The 25923-nt window shown below is 35.6% G+C and overlaps 1 protein-coding gene across 1 annotated transcript; it reads right to left on the bottom strand.

The window, feature by feature from the left end:
• Positions 1-991: 991 nt before the first annotated feature.
• Positions 992-15014, bottom strand: LOC110680749 (alpha-glucosidase 2-like). The gene is made up of 2 exons (XM_021856540.1): positions 14684-15014; positions 992-1210 (listed from the first exon to the last, which is right to left on the bottom strand). The coding sequence occupies exons 1-2, from the start codon at positions 14882-14884 to the stop codon at positions 1007-1009; spliced, it is 405 nt and encodes a 134-aa protein (XP_021712232.1). The 5' UTR covers positions 14885-15014; the 3' UTR covers positions 992-1006.
• Positions 15015-25923: the final 10909 nt, after the last annotated feature.

The raw sequence follows: 25923 nt of genomic DNA, 5'->3' as shown, positions 1-25923 counted from the left end.
CCCACACTCCTTGACTCGATGCGCCTAAATGCTTGGTAACACTAACCGCACAGCCACGAATCCCAAGAATGCATCATAGTTTGAATTGTAAAACAAGTTTATCAATTGTCATACATTTCTCGAACAGAAGACAATAGCAAGCCTTTAACATCAGAAGAAAATAGCAAGCTTGCACCAAAAATGTTTTTTGAAAAGTTAGATAAACTTTCCCATAAGTTGATTTCGAAAAATGATTGAAGTAATATTATCATAGGCATCCTTATATGTCTTAAAAAATATACCTTAAGCAATAAATATAGAAGTATTATGTGGAGGAATTTTTAGCTTAAATTAATAGAAAATCAAAAATGCAATTGTCGAGAGCTTTGCGAATATCAAGCTTGCTTAGATAAATATAATTGATGGCATCCAAATATTGTATTTTATAACATGAAATTCTTCAAGGAATGTTATGAAAAAATCATTATTCACAAGATTCTTCAACATTGAAAAGTTTTAACATTTTATGTAGTTAATTACTGGATTAAAGAAAGTCATCGTTTTATAAAATATTTATCTAATTGGCTTGTTTAGGGGTATCCTGCTTTTTACATATTCTGATTGTATGTTAGCCGGAGCCAGAATCCAAAGTTCCACTGAAGCAGAAGAAGAAGACTAACAAAAAACTGTGAATTTTTCATCACTAACAACCCAATTGGCAACATTTGTATAAAGATTCTGTTTCTACATACTATACCCTGACTTTATTGACAAGGTTGAGATTCGAATGTTGAAGCTGTATTAAAAACCCACTAATCAATTTTATAGGGATTGTGTTGGATATTATCTGGTATGCACCATTTTCCCGGTGGTAATTGAAATTCCCGTATATTTCCCGGTTTTCTCCCGGTGATTTGAAATTCCCGGCTTTTTCCCGGTTTTCCCGATTTCCCGGTGCGCTGGTCACCCTGAGTATTTAAAACAATAGCCCAATGTAATCAAAATTTTAGCTTTGACTAAGGAGCTCTCAAAAGACAGTTCGCCAAGGGCGCCATGAGGACACGGTACGACAGTATACTAACCTTATATCCGACAGGGACCTGAGTTGGCTCGGGAGATACCACATTAAGCCAGTTAAGAGTGGATGTTCTTCTCTAGATTTCATGCCGAAATATACACCGGGCCGGTATGAGCCCCATAACATGCCGTCATCTCCGCCATCAGATACGAGCTGGAAAGTAAATATTCGAATTTATTTTTTTTTATAGTGACTCAATTTCATGTTTCATAAAACTATCAAATGATACACCGACTTCGAAATACTTTATCAATAATGCAGATCATAGGTGTCAATTATTAACTTTTTTGATTTAACTTCATCTCTGGAATAATAGAAAAGTGTGGATTTGTATCTAAAATTGACTCTATTTCCGTACAAAACAAACATACAACATTTAAAACTAAGTTTTAATATTCTAAATAATTGCTCAGGTTTTGCATTACGCTTTTCAGATGAACAATTTATAAGCAGACTTGAGAAAATCATGAAAAACGCAACTTTTTCAATTTTTTTTGCTATAAAATACAATAATAAGTCTAACAGTATCGTTTATTTTTTTTTTAATTTCTTTTATGTATCATTTCAAACATTACATTCATTTCTTATATCAAGGTGTTCTATGTTAGACAACTGTGTCATCCTAATTCGGTAAAACAAATTTAAGATTTTATTAACATTTTGTTAACAACATATTACATTGCATTTGCCGTAGCAGTTCAGATTTTTTACAGGTAATTTTACCTGCTTATAAGAGAAAAAAAAAAACGCTTTCAATATACACTATCGAATTTCATAAATTTTGCCTTATGAAAGGAGGAACGATTATTGCAATACGAACGCTTTATGTATCGTTTTAGCATCACTCCACATCAAGGCGTCGATAGGCGCGTGGAGAACGCTCGGGCCTATCGATCGCAAGGTTCTTGGTTCGATTCCAGGTTGCCGCGCAAACTTTTTTTGTTTTCAAATTGTGGTTTCATAAGGCAAAATTTATGAATTTCAACCCGATTCCTTGTGGCGAATTTTCATAAGGGGTTCCTATGTTTATCGATAGTCCATTTGCCTGAGTGTACTTAACCTATCTGAACCTAAATATATAACGCATTAATCGTGGCAATAGAAGATTGTAACGATTTTTGCCTGAAATTAATAATTATTTTATTTAACATTTGTTCCAATGTTTCAACATTAGATATTCTATGAAACTCATTAGTATTATTTTTTTGGATTCTCTGCAGAGCTTTCTTCCTGGTATTACAACAGCTAGTCCATATTGGTACAGCATACAACATGGCTGACCTGAAAATTTGTTTGAATATCTAAAACTTATTCTTAAGACAAAGTATTGATTTTCTATTAATAAGGGGATCGAGACATTTTACATATTTGTTACGTTTAGCATGAATGCCCTCAATGTGATTTTTGAAAGTTCAATTCTTATCTAGCATGAGCCCTAGATACTTAACTTCATCTGACCAATTTATTGGAACTCCTCTCATCGTGACAACATGTCTACTTGAAGATTTTGAATAAAGAGCTTTTGGTTTATGTGGGAATATTATTAGTTGAGTTTCGGAAGCATGAGGAGAAATCTTCCATTTTTGCAAGTATGAAGAAAATATATCCAAACTTTTTTGCAATCTACTACAGATGACACGCAGATTTCGTCCTTTGGCGGAGAGGCCTGTGTCATCCGCAAACAAGGATTTTTGACATCTCTGAGGTAACTCAGGTAAGTCAGATGTGAAGATATTGTATAATATTGGTCCCAAAATGCTGCCTTGAGGAACACCAGCTCTTACAGGAAGCCTTTCAGACCTTTCAGAGTTTCTGCAGGATTTTTGTCTGGTTTTAAAATTGGAACAACCTTAGCATTTTTCCATTTGTCAGGAAAATATGCCAACAGAAAACATTTGTTGGACCCTTTGCCTTTTATGAACCCCCTACAGAAAAACATAAAATTAACACTCAAAGCAACCATTTTCATATGAAAATCCACTGGGGGAACTTCGGTTGCATTGTTAGTCAGCAGTTTCAGGCAAAATATTTGGTTTGAGACGCATAAATACAGATATTTGAACGGTTTTGTAAATGAAACCACACAAGAGGGTCCACAATACGCATTTCCAGGTGGGTCCATAATAGGCATTTGGACAACAGTTTTCCAAATGCATATTTCGCTGGAAAAATCGAATGATTTTGTATGTTTCATAGGCGCACTATGAAGTAAAAACATTGAACTTGTTGTTGGAATCCACAAAACGTATATGCGTCTGAGATATCATTGCGGAAAAGCGTCGAGAATGAATTTCAGCTACTAATGGTTCCATTACTAGCATTGAAACCCTATATCAACTAAGAATGATAAGCTACTTTCTGGAAATTTCTTGATGAGAATGTAAAAAATTCCAGCTTCGCCAGTGGATTTCATATTTTTGATTTTTTTTCAATAACTTTTTCTTCCAAATAAGTCTCCTAGGAATTTTCGAAAACATTCTCTTGATTGAGAATATTTTCGAAGTCCTGAGTAACTTGATTTTTAATTGGACTAGTAAGACCAAAATTAAAATTGTGCGAGCTTCCAAACTACATAGCAAGTTTTTGAGCTTTTTCGCAATTAGATAGTAATGATTTGTTTTCCTCGTTCAATGCCGGTATAGGCTTTTGATGTGTTTGTTCAATATTTTAGATAATTTCTGGATAACTTCCAAAAAGGGCTTAGAGCCAGGGTCCAATTGAGAAATTTTATTTTTAATATTTTTGTTTCCTAATTGTGCAAAACGTTTCTTGATTTCTTTCTGCAAATCCTGCCATATAATTTTCATAGCAGGATCGCGAGTGCGTTGAAATTGCCTTCTCACGTTTTTAAGACGGATCAAGAGTTAAAGATCATCGTTTATAATCACGGATTCAAGTTTTACTTCACATTTTGGTATTGCAATGCCCCTGGCTTCAACAATGGAATTTGTTAAAGTTACATAGCATTGTTAATATCAAGTTTTGTTCGAAAAGAAATTTGACATCAAGATTACTATCGATGTTTGTTTCATATATATTCCAGTCGGATCGAAAATAATTGAAAGTGGAGCTGATAGGATTGAGAATCGCTTCATGGGATATTTGAAATGTAACAGGGACATGATCAGAATCAAAATCAGCATGAGTACCTTATTGGCTACAAAGATGACTAGAGTCGATTAAGACCAAATCAATCGTAGAAGGATTTCTAGAAGAGTAAAAACACGTAGGGCTATTAGGGTATTGAATTGAGAAATATCCTGAAGAGCACTCATCGAAAAAAATTCTGCCGTTGGAATTACTTTGTGAATTATTCCATGACCGATGTTTGGCATTAAAGTCACCAATGACAAAAAATGTTGACTTATTGCGAGTCAACTTTCGCAAGTCAGTTTGGAGCAAATTAACTTGCTGTCCAGAGCATTGAAAAGGCAAATAGGCAGCTATGAAATTATATTAACCAAGCTGTGTTTCAACAGAAACACTTAACCCTCTAATACCCAACCCCGCCTTTAGACGGGGTACACTTTGGAATTGGGTCCTAAAATTTTTAATCAAATCTTGTTTTTATTCAATAACACGAAAAAGCATGTTACTGTAACTACTTTAGCAATTTTTCCCGCTCAAATAATGGCTATAACATGTTTAAACTTTAATTTAAAAATTTGGTCCATAAATGAACCTTGACACTTTTGATCATGTTTGACGTTCGCTTAGTCGACAAAAACACCACAGGGGTTTTAGTTCTACCACTGGGGTTGTTCCTATCTGACATTTCGTAAGGGACACGGAAAACAAAATACACCCAAAATTTAAGTTTAAGCCAAAGGATGTGACAAAATCTAAAAAAATGTTTTTTGGGCTTAAACCAACGGCAAACATTAGAAAATTGAGTAAACATGTGTTTTTGGCCTAAACTTAAGCGTTTGGTACTAAAATTGGGACATGGCTTTAGGACCCTATTTTGTGTATTTTTTCGTAGGCCGGAAATTAAAATGATTTTATTTTTGGCTTAAACCTTGACTCATAACACGCATATAAGAAAAGTTTTTTATGAATTTTTGAAACTTTTTTGTATTATTGAAAATTGTTTGAAAAATTGTATTTTCATATAGCCTACAAATGCCTGGGATTCATTTAACGTGTATTATAAAAAATCTTACTTTTTATATTTTTCTACGATCAACCTATCACAGAAGAAGAGCCTGATGGTATTAAAATGATTTCAAACCTGTTTTTCCGTTAGTTACACGGAAAATAAAAAATGTTCCAGAAAAATATTAAAAAAATCATATTTTCAAAAATATAGTAAAAACTCAAATTTTTATTATTGTCAAAAATCAGTAACCAGAAAAGGCTTCAAGAAAAATTTGAAAAGGATAGGGATGTTCAAAAATAAAAATAATAAAAATCAAAAACGAAAATTCATAAATTTGCGAAGAAAAATAAATCATTGCATAAACCGTGTTTAGAATGATTTTAGACAACGAAAAATAATATTTAGATCGAAAACAAAAATGTGGGTATTAGAGGGTTAAAGTTTCAAAAACTGTAGTTTCATATGACGAAAACAGTTGATGTTTTATACATCATCATTAATGATTGCAACTCCCCCACATGCCCCATAAAGTCGATCATTACGATAAACAAAAAAGTTATGATCTCCTATGAGTTTGGATCCAGGTTTCAAATAGGTTTTAGTAATAACTGCTATATGTTCGTTCTTAGCTGTAAGGAAATTAAACAGCTCATCCTTTCTGCTACTCAGAACGAGCACTCCAATTTAAAATATTTAAATTATTATTTGGATTCATTAGAAAAACGTAATCAAATAAAAATTTGATTAGTAAATTTTACACCAACTTGGACTGCTTCAGTCATAGTGGTGGTTTTGAACATTGCATCATTCATTTGATTCAATTGTTCAGTTAGAAAATTAAAATCAGAGGCAAACATATCACTTGAAGTGGGTACATTATCTGATTATTTCCCGTTAGAATTTTCGTTAGACGAAGAGGCGGAGTAGAAATTACCTGTGGCGGCATAGTTTTTCCATTTGATTTGAAAAAAATGAACGGGTACCGTAATTCGGGGTGTAGTTGATCAGTGGGGAAAAGTTGATCATTCCCGTGCCCACATGTATGAACTGTTAAGAGAGCTATGATCCATTTTCAATTATCACAATTTCTGTGATGTCATATTACCTGATACCTCTTGATGTTTTGAAATTCGTTTCGATATTCAAGATAATTATACTATGTAAAATCAGATTTTTATGAAATTTTTGATGAACTGTTGAAGGGTTCATTTCCAAACAATCTACTATTGCCAAGTACTAACACCATTTAAATAAACTGTTTTGAATTTGCATTGAACATAAAAAATCATTTTAGAGAAAAAACAAAAAGAACTTTTGTGAGCAAGTTGCTATTTCAAAGGATAATTGCATACTTTTAAGCGTTTAATGTGGTGTATTCTTTAATTTACAACATTCAACTCTAAAATTGACCGATTTATCAATAAGATGTAATTGTTGAGACTCGATTCAGGTTTAGTGACTTCAAATCTTTTGAATAGCATATCGCTTTATTTAAGGTGATTGTAAGACGAAGCCAAACTTTGAATTTTCAAGTACACAAGACTGGAGAATCTGACAACAGTTCGCGTTGAAAATAAATCAAATTGCTTGTTTGCTGGTGGTGACCAATGGGATAAATTTTCAACGCGGAGCGCTGTTTGGTTCTCAAGACTTGTGCTCTTGAAAGTTTGAGGTGTGGCTTCGTTCTATAATCACCTTAAGGAAACCTATCGCAGTAATTGATCAACTTCACCCCGGAATCAAAAACTCCACTTTTCGATTTCTTAAAACTATTTTTACTATTATGATAACATTTCGTCAAAATTACGTTTTTATAACGCAATAAACGTTCAACCAGTATAGGATTCAAAAATATTTGAATGATAATACATGGATCCTACTAGGAATTATAAAACGGAGTGGCAAAAAAATGATCAACTTCACCCCATTCTACGGTACTCATAGTATGAAAAGGGGAGGAATTCAAATCCTGCTACGATATCGGCAAAGAATTTTCCTTGGGTAGATCCATTCGAAATTAAAAGATTCGAACTGTTACCCGACGGATTAGAATTTGTTTGTGAATGAGCATGATTATAATCTTCCTGATGGGTATGATTCCTATTCAAGCGATCGTTAACTGAAAAATGAGCAGTGTTCGATACTCCACCAAGGGAATTCCGGAAACGACCATTATCGTAACGGACATTACCGACATAAATGAAAAATAAAATCTGCCTCGACGAGTCGCCTACGCGAAGGGCAAGCCCAAAAATTAGACTTATGGTTGCCCCCGCTATTTGCGCATATGAACTTATCGGTATCTTCTTTCATAGGACAGACGTCCTTAGCGTGAGAGGAACCTCCGCAAATCATGCATTAAGAATCCATGCGGCAATTTTTTGTACCATGACCCCACTTTTGGCACCGACGGCACTGAGTGGGGTTCTGGTAATTTCCTCCAGGTTTCTGGAAATGTTCCCATGTCACACGGACATCGAACATAACCCAAGTAACCACATGCATACACAACAGCATGCCACAACAGAAGGCAGAAGGCCGCCGCAGTCTCCGATATCTGGAGTGTGCATAGCATAGATTCGGTGTTCAAAATATTGCATAAAAGGTGCTGAATGGTTGTGGTTTACAATACAATTGATTTTAAAATTTCTGTGTTTCGGCTTTTTGTGGTAGACGTCTAGAGACTGCTCCGATTTGGTGTTCGGTAAATTTGTCTAGAGCATCGAACTGATTGCTCATTTCGATACAATTATTCATTTCACCCTTGGAAGAAAGTTTGTATTCCGGGGAAACGTCCTTTCTTCCATTGTTACCACGTCTAGTGACAGTTTTAAAACCCACTTTTTTTGGAAGGAAGTTGTGAATTCAGAGATTCTGCCCTCCTTTTGTTTGGTGTATAAACGAAAGAAGACGTGCTCTTCGAGAGGTTTTTTTTTTTTCCAAGAAGATGTCCAAGAAGCTTGGCTTTCACCAACGGGTCCAACGAAAAATCGAAGGCACGAGTCCAAACAAGGATCGTAAAGGGATCAATAGTAGCAAAAATGGTACTGAAAAATACTGTTTTAGTAGCACTGAAAAGTACCGTTTTTTTATTTCAGCACTGAGAAGTACTGTTTTATTGTTTTAGGTATTTTTTTTTTAAACTTCCAAGAGCAGAGAGAATTCGTGTACGCACAGTACGATGCGCATTAGGCCGTCCCTTATGTTTCGAAAATGCGAAATGTTATAAGCCAGGTGAAAATTTGAAGTCCATACGTGGACGCTGTGATCCCCAACGGCCCGGAAGGTATTAAGCGTAGATGACCCCGTGCGCCAAATCGAGCTCGCTGCTCTAGTGTACGCAACATGAGTACGAAAGGCCACCAGTAATAAATCGAACCACGGATTTTGTTGTGCAACAAACTACCCTACACCGTGCTGTCCATAATCATCATAATGCTAGAACTCATCAGAATATATTCTAGTAAAAAGAATATCAATGCTCTCAACTAAATTCAAGTAATGTTTTTTTTTATAGGCACTCCGTGCTCGTGGCCACTACTGTGCCGGACTCAGTTGATCTGTAGCTTCTTTATCGATACAGATCTATTATCAACTTATCTATATTTACATCTAGTTTCACTCTCTCCTACTCTTTTACTCTCACACCGAGCAGGTAGGAGAGAGCTCTGCTATTAGTGAGGCTAGCTGCCTGCGAAGAGGATCAGTTTTGTCTCAGTCACCAGGGTGTCTACTCGTTTACCGAAATGAAATTCCCTGATGTATTCAGGTTTTTTCCAGGTCTTAATAAATAATTCCAGGCTCAAGAAAAACTCTTAAATACTAATGATTATCAAATTATTAATTTTGAATGAATTTGAATTCATTTCTAACAGTATAGGTCTTAAATGGCTTCAAAACACTTGATAAAAAAAATATTTTTTAAGTGATTATTTCCCAAAGAATTTCCCCTACAATTTCATTTTAGAATCCTCAAGAATACAATATAGATTTTTCAAAGTTGAACCACAGAAAACACCTCTGAGATATATGTCAAATCACGGTAGACACAACAAGGTAGGCTATTCCCACGTGTAAACAACGGTTTTCAATCAAAACATGTGTCGTCATTCCTATCGTCAAGCATGAGGCTTACAGGATAGTAAAAGAGAGCAAGCCTTGCTTTGTTTTGCACTCGTTCGAGTTTGCGATAGGAATGACGTCACTGCCAAATGTCATTTTTCGGAGTATAATACCTTGCTTCTTTTTACCGTGTGTCAAATGACATTGTATGAAAGAGACATCGATAGTCTCCTCTTATATTTTCATCTCATTGGAAGGTTTCGAAATAATAAAATAAGCTTTGAGTCGTCATTCATATTTCGGCTACCGACTTAAAAACAGTTATTCATTTGCTAGTACCGAGAAAGATCTACAACCCTTCAACTTAAAACTAGTATATAACAACCTCAAAGATTTCATTAGAAATTCCTCCAAAAATTCTCCAGTCTTAAGTCTTCCAGACTTTTATGCAATGTTGCCTTTCTTAAAATTCCCTACAACATTGTTTTCCAGGATATCTTTAACATTTCAACTTGAAATTTCTCTATGGATACTTTCTGGATGTACCCTAGAGATTCCTTCTAAGATTTCTTAAGGAATTACTCCAGTAATTCTTTGAGATATTTCCCAAGTTAGCCTTCCAATATTTTTAAAAGAATATCTCCAGATAAATTTAATGAAATTTTTTTAGAAAGTATTAAATAAATCTTTGATAAAATCTGGACGAGTAATATTTTAGAAGAAAACCTGAAACACTGATGAAGCTTGTATAAGGTTTAAAGTACATAACTCTTGTTGAACAAGGATCTCTTAAAGAACTTCTAGATACTTGAGGAAGTTTTAGGAGATTACCTAGATCAATTGTTAAGATATTGAAAACAAAACTCAATCGAATAGCTTATCCCGTAGGATTTTTTGAATTCTAACTCCTTGAATGATTCCCAAAGGAAGGAAGGATTTCCCAAAGAAGTTTGTGTAAGAATGATCGGAGTAATTACTGAAAAATTTGCACTGGTGTGGAACCTTAAATAAACTTTAGAAGATTCCAAGGGTTTTTTATTCGAGAAATGCATTGAAAACGTTTGGATGAAATGCTGAAGAAATTCCTAGAAAAAAATCTGTAGTAGCTTTATGATGAATCGACGATAGAGTTTATTGGAAAAGCCTTCCTTCCTAATAGATTTCCTCAAATAACCCCTCGAGAAACTGTTGGAGCAATTCCTTGAAGTAAACATGAGCTCTAAAGGAATTCACATGAAAAAGCGTAGGAATTCTTGTAGGGTTCCTTGGTAAAATTTCTAAGCGAATTTCTTCAAAACTATTGAATAAATCTTTGTGCATTTTCTTGAAGAAATTTCTGTGTATGAATCATTGGAAAATTCTTCAGAGCAACAACTGGAGGAATCAATTGAAGAATTAGTGCATAGTTTGGGAAAGTTTTTCGAAAAAATAAACCAAAGAAATAAATGAAGAAATTACGGGAGCACAACCTGGAGAAGTTCCTCTAAGCAGCCTTCGAAAAGTCACTGGATGAATTTCTGGGATAATTGGTAGAGAGAACTCTATAGAAAGTTCTAGAGGACATCTTTGAAAGTATTCCAGATTAAATTATAGTCTCTGAATGTTACTGTGTATAATTTTGCATCAGGATTAACTGCAAGCAATATAATTAATATAGTGACTTTGGAGACCATTTTGTTCAAAACAGAGACTTTAGAGATCTTCCTTCCTTGTATTTCATCAGAATGTCTACGAAAAACAGGAATGCTTTAAAAATATTCTGAGAGCGGGTCTATTCAAAAGTTCGATTAAAAAGTATTCATTTTATCAATATCTGTTGTTTACTTAAATTAGAATTACTGAAACCATGGCCGTTTTCATTTTTTTTTAGTTTTTGAGATGTTGGGTGTTGAAATGCATTAAATGCAAGAACCAGCTTATATGAAGATTTATTTTCTTAGTTTACTAAAATGTTCAAAGTTAATGTGTTAGAGAATACTTTTCAACAAATTTCATAATACTTTCAAATCTCAAAAGTTATCTGTTGATGTATTAGAAAAATATGATATCTTGCCATATAATTGGAACGAATAGTTTTGTGTGACGATGGCGGTATGTTGAAAAGATCAATTCATTCAACATTTATTCGTGCATTCCAACCAAATTGAATCCTACATAATCCTATTCTGATAATTATTGGTGGGTTAGATCACTATATACCAATCATAGTTTAACTTTCAGCATTATATACAACTTTGAGGACCCGTAGCTTGAAATTGTAATGTGCTGGAACATTTTCGAAATTAGCTTCAAATTCACCACCCCCAAATTTACTAGGTACATTTGATCTTTGAGATACGCGAAAATATTATCTTCGTTAAGCTGTGTAGGGGAAGTGGTGGTAAAATGAACAGGGGTGGTAAAATGAACACCGTGCCTTTTACCGAGAAAAAACAAATTTCGATTAATTTTATCACGCACAGACGATTCAGAGCATAAATTTGAGTGTTCGAGTTGATACGTAGGCCAATTGAAGTGAAAATATCAATGAAAACAAAGATTTTAGAAAACCACGTTTGAAAAATAGAATTGACGTTACTTTTAGCCCGGAAGACTTGAGGTTTTTCAGTGAGATGAATATCGTTATGGTATGATGTCAAATCTGATATCTTTAGAATTCTTTTTGAATGGGTTGCAATCATTAATGGATGTATTTTTGGTGGGGCAATGAAAATTTTCAGAAATATTTGGTTTGCTCACGATTTTTGTATGGTGTTCGTTTTACCACCAATCGCTGTTCATTTTACCCACATAGTGCAGGTAAAATGAACATTTGCATCGCTTTTTGATAGCGATGAAAATATGTGAAAATTTTGCTATTTTAGTCTGAATCCACGTCGCTGCTATAGATTACATCCCTATTTTTGATGTTGTGCGATAGAACTATACAGATTTCTCGTTTTTCTATCAGAAACAAGATGATTTCCTTAAGGTGTTCATTTTACCACCCTTTCCCCTAATATTACTGCTACCTTTGAAAATTTTAATCATGCAGATTCATAACTTGCAACAAACAGACAATTTTTTCTGGAACTACGGATAATCGATGATTTTAGAAATTTATGATAAATACATGGTGGATTATTTGAAAGCATTTCACGGAAAACGTCCAAGTTTATTAATGAACTGAATCGTTCAAGTAGCATTTTTAAGCGGTGAAGTCGAAATTTTTTATATTAAATAAAGTGTGCAAAAATAGTTTCGAAATAGTTAATCGTGGACACATTCAACCATGAATTACTGTTTCAAAATTATTTCCCTGACTGTATGTATGTATGTTTATTTATTTGTGACGATAAGGGTTCATTCAAATATTACGTAACGCAACATTTGCCAATTTTAGACCCCCTCCCTCCCCCACGTAACAGGTTTTGTATGGAAAATTTTAAATTTTTGTATGAACCGTAACACTATGTAAGACCTCCTCCCACCCCCTGTTGTGTTACGTAATATTTGAACGATCCCTAACCTATTAGTTTTAAACTTTTTACAAGATGGCCAAAATTCCCTGAGATTTCCAGGTTTTTTCCAGGTTGAATAAAATCTATAACACCGATTCACAAGTCCGGAAGCTACAATTGTGTCGCAAATTATCGCGGGGTGTCTATACTTTGCAGCCTAAGCAAAGTGTTTGAGAAGCTGATACACGCAGTTTTGTACCAAGCTGCCGATCATCTATAACAACCAGCATGGCTTCATGAAGCACCGCTCCACAACATCGAACCTTATGTGCTATGTGTCAGCTGTATCCCGTGAACTTGAATCAAGGCGGCAAATCGATGCAGTGTATGTAGATTTTGCAAAAGCTTTTGATTCAGTACCGCATGACATCATCTGCAGAAAACTCAGTCATCTTGGTTTTCCGGCGTGGCTTACTGACTGGCTTTGCTCCTACTTAACCGATCGTGAAGCTTTCGTGAAAGTGAAATCCACACGCTCCAGGACATTCAATATTCCATCCGGCGTCCCGCAAGGAAGTGTCCTCGGTCCGTTGATTTTTATCATTTATGTAAACGACCTTTATGAGCTGCTTTCTTCATTTAATCTTTCATATGCGGATGACTTAAAAATTTTCCGTGTGATTGCCTCCTCTGCAAATTGTGTCGAACTACAAGAAGACATAAATCGACTGCTTATCTGGTGCGACGATAATGGCATGCGCGTAAACAGTAAAAAGTGCAAAGTAATTTCCTTCTCACGATCCAATAGCATTTCCCTCCATCAGTATAACATGGGACTAGATTTTTTGGAAAGGGTTGACTCAATATGTGATCTGGGTGTTACGATTGACTCAAAATTGAGATTTAACGAGCACATAAGCATCATAACTGCCAAAGCATTTACCGTGCTTGGTTTCATCCGTCGCCATGCTTCCGGTTTTACCGATATTTATTGTCTTAAGACGTTATTCTGTTCTCTAGTACGCAGCATTCTTGAGTATGCATCACCGGTTTGGTCGCCATTCTACGTAAAGCATAATCTGGCAATTGAACGTATCCAAAAAAGCTTTTTAAGGTTTTCTTTGCGTCATCTTCCTTGGAATGATCCGATAAACTTACCTAGCTATCCGGAAAGACTTAAGTTAATTAACTTAGAATCTCTCTCTGCAAGGCGCATCAGATCACAGAGATTGTTCATTTTTGACCTCATCACAAACAATATAGACTGCCCTGATCTGTTAGAATTGATTCCGTGGAATGTTCCTTCCAGACGTCTTCGTAATTCAGTGTTATTCGTGATTCCTTTCCATAGATCTAATTTTGGATACAGCAACTGTTTTGATATGTGTTTGCGTTCGTTCAATGATGTTTGTGACGAGTTTGATTTTAATATGTCCAAAAATGTATTCAGTGTTAGAATAAGAGGTTTAGATTAAGTAGTTATTAAGAAATCAGTCTGTACGGCGTAGCCGAAGATGGTGCATAAATAAATAAATAAATAAATAAAATTCCCTGAGAATTCCAGGTTTTCTAGGTTTTTTTTCAGGTAGTAGACACCCTGGTCACCATCTGATGATATTGACGGAGGATGGATGTGCTCCCCAAAGCATGGTCCTCCGTGGGGCGTCTTCTGGTGTGGCTGGACGGGTTTTTTGTGGAGGGGCTGGGAATCGAACCCAGGACCTTCCGCTTATGAAGCGAAAGCGTAACCTCAAGGCTACAGACCCCCAATAATTCAAGTAATGTTGTCTTCTCATTATAAAATCAATTAGCTGCGAAACGGGTTCATATTTTGTCTATAATTTTGAAATTTTCTATTGCGATATAGTTGGATAGTTTTTTACCAACTTTATATGAAATCAGTGCCCTGTACGAATATGACATTGACTCACTGTATGTAAAATCATCGGATTTTACTCCAAAGATCACAAATTAACGCTTATTTATCGCATGCAATTTTATCGAAGCATTTAGGGAGAATCTTACCTTGTGTTGGCTAAACGGTGTCGAAACTCTGGTTTCCAGATAGCCCTGATAAGTAATAGCGGCCACAACGCCAAGAATAGTTAAGCCGGTAAACGACACGGCCAACGTTTTCCACGAATTCTGCTTGGTGACGGTTTCCGTCAGGGGTTTCCTTTTCGTTTTTTTGAAATCGACCTTTTTCGGCTTATTGTTACTCGTCATTTTACGCAAAATATTCCACTGAACAGCACTTGGGAATAAAAATTGTCTGCAGTCGGTCACAACTTCAAACAAAAAACCATCCACGAGCACATAACATAAACAATGAACGCTATTTTTCGCGACGGGGCTCTCTTTTTTATTTTGACGGAAAACATTGGGCGATTAGGTTGTCCGCAACACACGCTAAACATTAGTGATACTAAATTTTGCAGACAAGTTTTTATCTCATTCCGCACATTCCGGAATAAGGGTTCATTCAAATATTACGTAACGAAAAATTTGCCAATTATAGACCCCCTCCCTCCCCACGTAACAGCTGTTGTAAGGAAAATTTTATTTCAATACAGAGTCAGAATTAGGGCGAATGTGAACACTAATACATTGTCAGTAATATCGGTTAGAAGTTCAGCGGATATAATTTCAATTCTATACTATGTTTCCGATCGATTTAATCGCATGATGCATTTTTGTATGATCCATTACAATATTACTTTTGTAACAAACCATTTGATTTATTTTCATATTATGAACAACATGTTAAAATAAATAAAAAAGCATCATGCGCCATTCATCAAAATTGAGGATTGTTGCGCCCCTCGGTTTTTCGTCTTCTTCAGTTTGACAGCAGCGATTGCGCCTTTCTACCTCATCCTTCTGGTTTGACTATCATCAGCTTCGCCGTTTTGCTACGCTCTTTCACACGAACCTTCTTCACTATCGACCTTCTGCACACTCAGTTTTAAATGCGCCCTGCTGCAACACTCAATCGCAAATGCGCCCGGTTACCGTAGGGGGAGAAGGTGGGCGAAATTGACATTAGAGTTCGTATCGAAAGAGAATATCAAATGCGCCTTTATGTTTTTCTCACTTATTTCGTGAAAAACGTTATTTTTCAGAAACAGTTGTGCATTATATGATTGTAGTTTATCAAATAAACTGTTAGGTGAATAAAACTCAATTTGTTTACATTTGTCAGTTAGGCCGTTGTTCTGGTACTGTATTGATTTGTTTTTTTGTATGGACCGTAACATAATGTAAGATCCTCTCCCTCCCCCTGTTGCGTTACGTAATATTTGAACGATCCCTAAGGTAATGTTTTTGACATGGGTAAGTTACCAACCCAACATTTGATTTCTCGCGTAACTTTTCAAAACGGCCTATCTAACAATTCACACATTTCGAGTAAATCGAGCTTGAAGGTTGTGAAAATATATTTTGAAACTGTATTGTTCGTTTAGTTAAGGAATAGATTCTCGTGCACATTTTCAACGTGGAAAAATAAATACTCACACGTCAGTTTATATGGCACTTTCATAGAAGTACGCACCTTGCATTCAATGTACAATCCAACATAATGCGTTACATGTGCGTTACTTGTTGGTTTTGTTAGCTATGACACCATCCAATATATGGCAAACATGGTGGGAGAATATTTTGGTGTGACAAAATTATTTAGGTGTGAGTCTATTAGAGGGCAAAATCCTCAATATCAAAATGAAACATTTTTTCCCCACTGTGTTGCTTGTAGAGGGAAGCAGTGTAATAGAGTTCAACGTAAGAAATGAGGGGCCCAGATAGCCGTAGCGGTAAACGCGCAGCTATTCAGCAAGACCAAGCTGAGGGTCGTGGGTTCGAATCAAGCCGGTCGAGGATCTTTTCGGGTTGGAAATTTTCTCGACTTCCCAGGGCATAGAGTATCTTCGTACCTGCCACACGATATACGCATGCAAAAATGGTCATTGGCATAGTAAGCTCTCAGTGAATAACTGTGGAAGTGCTCATAAGAACACTAAGCTGAGAAGCAGGCTCTGTCCTAGTGGGGACGTAACGCCAGAAAGAAGAAGAAGTAAGAAATGAAATTTTGTCAATTTATTTGGAAATTACACTGAAATCTATAAAAACATCAAATAGGACGTTTTGACCAAAAATATGTACATAGGACAAATCACATAGGTCGTTCTGTTTCAACAATTGTTACATTGGACATTCACTTCGGTCATTTTTTTTTCAGTTATAGTAACATCGGACATTTTGATTTGAGCACACAGCAAGCATGTTTTATTTCATTTTGTATCCACGTGCGTTGAACTGCTTCAACATTCAAGTTGAACTGCTCATTTTGTTGCGGTGTGATAATTTCAGGCACCAGCTGTGCTTTGTGTTGATTCATTTGAAGAAGGGACAAATGACCTTCGGGTTCAAGTCTCTCACAAACAACAACAATTTGATTCATTCAATGCCACGCCGTCACTTTTTCCCCTCCGTCTATGTGTCCTATGTAACAACAGAAGGAGGGGAAATGTTGAGCTGTATTTGGGACTTTTTGCTTTCTCGCTGTTTCTCTCTCAATCTTCCCCCCGTTTCAATGCTGGTTTCGCCCACACTTGTTCGTGTGTGAGTTACCCACTGCACGACGGGTGGTGACGACTGTGTTGCATTCGGCACCAGCCGTCGGCGCAAACAAGAAATAGCGGTGGGAAATGATGACGATGACGGCGCCGTCGATTGTGTTGTAGGAAACCAATGCCAAACAAATACATACTGCTTCTCCGCTCTTCGGTGAATGATTGCTCTGCAAATATATGTGCGCAAGTCGCGCATGCACGTTGCTCGTGTTGCTGCCATGAAGCATATGTATATGCTTCATCGACCATGGATCTGAATCGAATTGATACAATAAGGGTTCATTCATATATTTCATAACGCTGAAAATGACAATTTTTGACACCCACCCACCCCCATGTAACGCTTTTTTATATGAATAATCTTCAACTTTTGTATGAGCCGTAACACCAGTACGACACCCACCCACCCCTTCCAGCGTTATGAAATTTGTGAATAAGCCCTAAGATCATGATGCTCAATATCATTTCCTTACATGCACTCAATACGCTGATAACATGAAAAGAGAACTGGCAGCTGAGCGAATGCTGATCCAATCCAGCGTAAGCCTAAAACATGATTTGGAAAAAAGAGCAAAATACAGTTTTGTGTACCTCGTTCTCTTTTTGTTATTTGAGCGTTTCAATATTGCGAGGCAGAGCGACTCTGAAAATATCGACATTTTGTTGCGGTGTGCTAATCGGAGACACCAGCTGTGCTTTGTTTTGATTCATTCAATCCCACGACGTCACTTCTTCCCCTCCGTCTATATGTCCTATGTAACAACAGAAGGAGGGGAAACGTTGAGCTGTATGTAGGACATTTTGCTCTCCCACCGATTCTCCCTCAATTTTCCCCCCGTTTTTATAACGGTTTCGCCCACATGATCAGGCGTGAGTTTCCCACTGCATGACGTGGTGGTGGTGACGACTGTGTTGCAAGGTGCTGCCGTCGGTTGAAACAAGAAATTGCGGTGGGGAATGATGACGATGACGACACCGTCCATCTTGTTGTAGGAGCTTGAGAAAGAAGCCCACGCCTAACAAATACATACAGCTTCTCCGCTCTTCGGTGATTGATCGCTCTGCAAATATGTGTGAGCAAGTCGCGCATGTACGTTGCTCGTGTTGCTGCCGGGAAGCATATGTATATGCTTGATCGACCATGCATCTAAATCAGATTGATACAATGACATCATGATGCTCAATCTTGTGCTCAATATCATTCCACTATATGCACGCAATGCGCTTATAATATGAAAAAAGAAGTTGCAGCTGATCCAATCCAGCGAAACGGTAAAACATGGTTTGGCAAAAAGACCAAAATACAGTTTTGTGTAACTCATTCTCTTTTTGTCACTTGAGCGTTTTCAATGTTGCGAGGCAGTGCGACTCAGAAAATATCGACTGAAATGATTGAGAAGCAGTTATTATGGCATTCTATACATCTAAGTACCCGGATAAAAACGTATCATTCAGTGAATGGAATAAACCATTAATGTACAATATAACGTATTGGATACAATACAGCGTATTGTAAGTGAATGTCGAAGCAATATTATTCATGTTTGGATATACAATTCAAAAACAATATAATATGTTGTAACAGAACATTGTATTGTTTTTAATTGGTTTTATACCTTACAATTTTGGTCAAATTCCTATTTTCGCGTAAAACAACTGTTGCTTTTTTCTATGTAGCTTTGCTGAAAGAAATAAACAAAACAAGTTCAAAAAGCAAGAAATGTTGGGTGGAAAATATTCAAAAAGTCAAAATAAGTAGTTTTTTAAAAGTCACTTGACATTAGCTGACATGCAACCATGATACAGTTTGTTGAATTGTTTTTGTATTGTACAACAATACACGAATTGCTTATCAAGACAATACATGAACAATATATCATATTGTGTTTTCAAAATATTTGTATGAGAAAATATCTATATTTCTCGATTACTTTTTCAAATCGACGTAAGTAACTTTTATACGGTTTTGAGAAAATTAATTAGGAAAAATCACAATCTATCTTCTAAAACTGTTTTAAAATTAATCACCTTTTTAAAAATGTTTTGCCGTGTACTTCGCTCAAATTTTGCATACACTCAGCTCAAGTTCAAAAACTAGGTAGTTTCTATTATTTCCTACTAAAATAATTATAAGAAAATGATAAGCCGTTTCATTCAGTTACTTTCGACGTTTTTCTACCAGTGTAAAATCGGCTCAAGTAGTGTTTTGTTTTGATTCGTGGTTAAGTCACTTTGTCTCTCCATACAGCGGGGCGGCGAAAGTAGTGGTTAGGTTGCGAAAGTTGAAAATGTTACTTTCGTCGTTTCGTAAATTCGGAAATTAAACGTTCTAAAAGTGAAAAGTTGAGTTGGTACAGAGCGGTACGTGTAGAATTCCGCCTGCTTAACACGTAGGATCGATAAAGTAAGTTTGTATACTTTTTTGACTTGAGTCTGTATGAATAAGTTTTCGAGATTTGTATTGTTACGATACTTAACCACCCATACATTATATTGCAAAAATCTCATATACCATACAGTGAACTGTTGAAAACAATATATTGTACTGTAATTGTATTGTCATTTCACAAAATACTGTATTGTATTTCCAATATATTGAATGGTACTGTTTCAATACGTTATATTGTTTTTGTATTGTATTTTTTATCCGGGTAGTGTCTCAGACACGCTTCTACAAATCATTCTACCTTTTAAACTCCATTCCAAAGCATTATTCAGGAATGTCCAATGTAACATTAGAATCGTGTTTATTCATAAATGTAACATAGGACATGTGGTTGGTTCTCTGATCAAAGGTCCAATGTAACAATTGATTAAAAACGATGCAGTTTTGAACATTGGTCATTTTGTTAAACTATTAATAGATTAATTTGTTGTTAATATATCAGAACGAGTGTTGTAGTGTGCTGCTAAGTGGTGCAACGCAAATGATTTGCAATGATAATCTCGATTTGTTTACATTTGTTACTTAGGACGTTTTGAAAAGTTATGCGAGATTTCCCGGATTAAAACGTACACTGAAACAAGCATTGAAGTAATGAGAACCATGAATAAGTTTTTAAATTTACTATTCCAATCATGATTGAGCTATCAAGAAAGCTTTTTATTTGCGTTTTGTACCCTCTCGATCCAACCGCATCGATAGCCGAGCGGTAAGCGTTCGCGCTTGACAATCGCAAGATCCTCGGTTCGATTCTAGTCTGCTGCCAGTTTTAACCATGATATAGTAATTTTTACTGTCGAAATGGTGCCATGGTAAAATTGAATGCACAGAATATTTGAAATAAATGCAAATTTAGTCTGCACAAATCAAGTGGCGTTGTGTATTTAATTTAACCCTCTAATATAGTATTTTCAACCGCAACGCTGTTCTCAGTGTACCTCTCAGTGAATGGAATAAATCTTAAATGTATGATATAAAGTATTGGATAAAATACAGCGTACACGGTCGTTTGAGAATACCCTTTAATGGGTGAAAAAATACCCATTTTCGCTAGAAGTGCCTCTCCACATTTAATGAGTAAACACGGTTTACTCATTAACGGGTAAAGGCAGTTTATGTCAAGGAATGGGTATTTTTTTACCCTTTTTTGTATATCAAGCTCGCGGCATAAAAAGGGTAAAAATTTACCCATTTTGAGGACGGTCAATGGAGCTATCAAGAGTAATGATAATTTTGAGATTGTTTTCGTCTTACTTCTAAAAGAAAGTTCCGTTAAACAATGTTTCTATACAATTTATTTCAAAATATAAGTGTAATTTAGCAAAATTTTAAAATACATTCATATCCACTGGGCAGCTCTCGGTATGCCGTATACAAATCTTGGTGCAGCCTAGAAATGCAGAGAAACAGAAAAAAATCCAATTATTACAATAAATGTACCACATCATCACTTACCTTTCAAATTAAGTCTCCTGTGAGTTAAAATAGTTGATTTTTTTTACAAATAAGAACTGTTAATGCACACCATAAACACATGCGGATTGACGAGTTGAATAATCATAACTATTTTTCACCCATTAATGGGAACGCTATTGGTTATTAAAAATGGGTAAATTTTTACCCCTTTCGAGATTTCAAATTCCCCCATTTTCTGACAGATCTGATCGCTATTCGACAATGGGTATTTTTTCACCCATTAAAGGGTATTCTCAAACGACCGTGTATGGGTTTGTTCACAAATTTCATAAAACCAAAAATGGCCATTTTTGACACCCACCCAGCCCCTCGTAACACTTTTTGTATGAACATTTTGAAAAATTATTTTTACATTTTGTGGATAGCCACCCATCCCCTTCAGCGTTATGAAATTTGTGAACAGACTCTATTGTAATTGAATGTCGAAACAAAATTATTCTATATCGAGAGGGATTCGCGATAAGGGCCTATCTGACAAATCAATAACAATGAGAAAATAACCAATGAAATTCTCATGTGCAATTTTTAATCCCAATTGGAGAAAATATACTCAAACTTTAACCTTTCAACTTTAATACACATTTCATAAACCTAGTTTTAAAATCCTCATCAATACCACACACATCTCCTACAATTTCCCTAGCTATTTCGTACTAAAAATATATATTATAAGGTTTCGCCTTAAACGCACTCAAGGATGCCAGTATCGCCCAATGTTATGAGCCTGTAATCGATATTTTTTTCAGTGTCGCCTATTACTTTTGCGCCGTGTTTACATTCTGGTTTCAATTAAGTCCGCCATGTACGCCTTGTTTATTTTTTGTTTGCAGTGTCGCCGTTTACTCTCGCCGTGTTTTGATTTCGATTTCAGATGCGCCCATCACTTTGATAAACAAAAACACAGGCGTAATCAATAAAGTGTGTGGTTTGGCATGAGGTGAAGTTTCGTCTTCTACAAATTTGCGTTTTTTGAATAGTTCAATTATCAATAGGGGAAAAGTTCAAGTGCAGTGAATAGACAATCGAGCTACAATTTCAACGCTATATTTTCTTCAATTGTGTACATTTTGTCAGTTTCGCCTGATTCGCGAATCTTTCTAGATATTGAATATACAATCCAATAACAATTTAATGTATTGTATTAGAACACTGTATGGGTTTGTTCACAAATTCCATAACGCTAAAAATGGCCATTTTCGACACCCACCCACCCCCGTCGTAACGCTTTTTGTATGAATATTTTACAAATTTTGTATGAGCCGCAACAGAACGAGAACATCCACCCACCCCCTTCAGAGTTATGAAATTTGTGAATGGGCCCTATTAGTTTTCAACGGTTTTAAAATTTTGGTCAAATTCCAATTTTCGTGTAAATTAGCTGTAATTTTTTTCTGTGTAGCTTGACTGACACAAGTAAACAAAAGAAGTTCAAAAGGCAATAAATATTGTAAAAAATGTTTAAAATGTAAAAATAATTATTTTGTAAAAATAAGTGATTTTAACTGTGATATTTCAAAGGATAAATGCAACAACGTTGAAGATCTATACCTCTTTAAAGAAGTTGAAACTCTTTGGGTTTATTCACAAATTTCATAACGCCAAAAATGGTCATTTTTGACACCCACCCACCCCCTCGTAACGCTATTTGTATGACCATTTTACAAATTTTGTATGAGCTGTAACATCGCCAAGACACCCACCCACCCCTTTTCAGCGTTATGAAATTTGTGAATGAGCCCTTTTGTTAGGGTTTGTTGGCAAATTTAATAACGCCAAAAAACGTGTCATAAATGCCTTATCCAGCTTTTTACGAGCGCTTATAGCTGCCGCATACAGTCACGCTTTCTGCTAGGGATGAGTTGATTTGACGTTTGGCATGGGTCGTTTTATACACGGTCGTTTGAGAATACCCTTTAATGGGTGAAAAAATACCCATTGTCGAATAGCGATCAGATCTGTCAGAAAATGGGGGAATAGGGTCCTAAAGCCATGTCCCAATTTTAGTACCAAACGCTTAAGTTTAGGCCAAAAACACATGTTTACTCAATTTTCTAATGTTTGCCGTTGGTTTAAGCCCAAAAAACATTTTTTTAGATTTTGTCACATCCTTTGGCTTAAACTTAAATTTTGGGTGTATTTTGTTTTCCGTGTCCCTTACGAAATGTCAGATAGGAACAACCCCAGTGGTAGAACTAAAACCCCTGTGGTGTTTTTGTCGACTAAGCGAACGTCAAACATGATCAAAAGTGTCAAGGTTCATTTATGGACCAAATTTTTAAATTAAAGTTTAAACATGTTATAGCCATTATTTGAGCGGGAAAAATTGCTAAAGTAGTTACAGTAACATGCTTTTTCGTGTTATTGAATAAAAACAAGATTTGATTAAAAATTTTAGGACCCAATTTGAAATCTCGAAAGGGGTAAAAATTTACCCATTTTTAATAACCAATAGCGTTCCCATTAATGGGTGAAAAATAGTTATGATTATTCAACTCGTCAATCCGCATGTGTTTATGGTGTGCATTAACAGTTCTTATTTGTAAAAAAAATCAACTATTTTAACTCACAGGAGACTTAATTTGAAAGGTAAGTGATGATGTGGTACATTTATTGTAATAATTGGATTTTTTTCTGTTTCTCTGCATTTCTAGGCTGCACCAAGATTTGTATACGGCATACCGAGAGCTGCCCAGTGGATATGAATGTATTTTAAAATTTTGCTAAATTACACTTATATTTTGAAATAAATTGTATAGAAACATTGTTTAACGGAACTTTCTTTTAGAAGTAAGACGAAAACAATCTCAAAATTATCATTACTCTTGATAGCTCCATTGACCGTCCTCAAAATGGGTAAATTTTTACCCTTTTTATGCCGCGAGCTTGATATACAAAAAAGGGTAAAAAAATACCCATTCCTTGACATAAACTGCCTTTACCCGTTAATGAGTAAACCGTGTTTACTCATTAAATGTGGAGAGGCACTTCTAGCGAAAATGGGTATTTTTTCACCCATTAAAGGGTATTCTCAAACGACCGTGTATTGAGCTGACCCAAGACAATCGTCAAATCTTTTGATCCCTACCAGAAAGCGAGATTATATCCGGCAGCCATGAGCGCTCGTAAAAGGCTTTCGAAAATGCACAGCCCTGGTTGACGATCACGATACGCCCCTTAAAAAATATAAACGCGATAGTTTTTTATACGCAATTTTTGAACAAAACATGTTCACCGTGCTATACGTCAAATCTGTCAAAGTGCATCGCTGTCATTGCTTGCTGTCATCATCGTGATGTTGGTGGTGTTATTATCGATAGATTTCTCAAGCAGTTTCTCTCAAAATTTTCAGTGAAAACATTTCCAATAGATTATATTTTCGAATAATTTTACGATTCAGACGGACAAAAGTGTACTATTACGATCAAAGCAGTGATTAGTGGTTTAGTTCCTGCCTCGGCCAGTGGTTTGGGGGTGAAAACTGAAGAAAAATTTTCGCCTGCGGATTTTCTGCTCGTGTGTTGAGCAGCTCCAACTTTCTCGAAGGTAAAATGGAAAATGCTATGACTAAAACCCAAATGCGTACAATAATAGTTTGACAAAGTCTACGAAACTTCATGCGATGATAATTTTTTAACAAATTCAAAGATTTCGGTTAGTTTTGCTTCTAAATTGTATTGCAACATGAATCTGATTCATGTGAGATTGTTTTTTTTTTTCATTTCGTTCTCCATACTGAAAGTGTGGAAGAAATAGAAATGATGTCAATTCGATAAAGATTCGACGCTAGGTTTCATTTTTTTCAGCTACAATAGCATAATTTGCTTTTATCTGCTATGAACGCCTTTGCACATAATTTGACTTTTACAAGGAATTTTTTTTTTATACACTTGATAGCTGGGCTTCGCATGAAATAATAAAGGATAACTTAGCAGTAGAAGCTTATTTGTGCTATGTTATAACAAGGAACAGATATCATATGTTTATAAGCTCTTTAATTATTTTATGAAAACTATCAAAGACATGCAGTTCATCAAGTGGTTCAGGTAGCAATCAAATCGACACAAAAGGAAACAATAAAAATGCATTTGGACTGGTGGATGGCGTGGGCAGAGCACCCACAATACATTCAAACATTGAACTTGAATCTGATGTATGATCGATCACATTTGTTGAGCCTTACCTAAGCTGTCTATCTAGTGGTTTTCTTTAACAATTTGTAAGCGGGTATGGAAAATTGTATAGTTAAGGTTCTCGACATCATAAATACTTCCAGTTTAAATTAATATGGTCGTGTATATTTTTTAGAATGACAGCTACTAAATCTAAAAACTCCAGAACAAATATCGAAAATGTTTTTGAAAAACTTATTTCCCATTTTCACTAACTTCACTAATGAGGCAAGTTTAAATATTGTGGTTCTAGCACTAAATTAAAGTCGTCAGTCAAATAAGTAAATTCCGCTGTTGTTACTATTATATGAAAATACTGTCGAAAGTCAACGATCGGAAATCGGAATGCAATTCAGTACTAGGCAATAATGTCGTTTAGGACGAAAAATTGAAAAAAAAGGACAGTTAGATCTACGATTTCTAAAAACTTTAACACTTCTTCAAGTGTCACAATAAACAATAACAGAAATCATATGCAAACTTTCATTTATAGTCAACTCAATATTCTTTGGTTCAGAAAATCCTTTTGAGCAATCACTTTTAGAA

Source organism: Aedes aegypti, unplaced genomic scaffold, assembly GCF_002204515.2.
Source record: "Aedes aegypti strain LVP_AGWG unplaced genomic scaffold, AaegL5.0 Primary Assembly AGWG_AaegL5_hic_scaff_1762_PBJ_arrow, whole genome shotgun sequence".
Classification (NCBI taxonomy): domain Eukaryota; kingdom Metazoa; phylum Arthropoda; class Insecta; order Diptera; family Culicidae; genus Aedes; species Aedes aegypti.
The sequence above is the reverse complement of the archived record's forward strand: the minus strand, read 5'-3'. Positions and strand labels throughout refer to the sequence as shown.

Excerpts from the sequence above, each read along its gene's own strand:
- LOC110680749 (XM_021856540.1), bottom strand. The coding sequence starts at position 14,884 with ATGACGAGTAACAATAAGCCGAAAAAGGTCGATTTCAAAAAAACGAAA. Across the intron at positions 1,211-14,683 it reads CACCGTTTAGCCAACACAAG|CTCGTATCTGATGGCGGAGA; the intron begins GTAAGATTCTCC and ends TTTACTTTCCAG.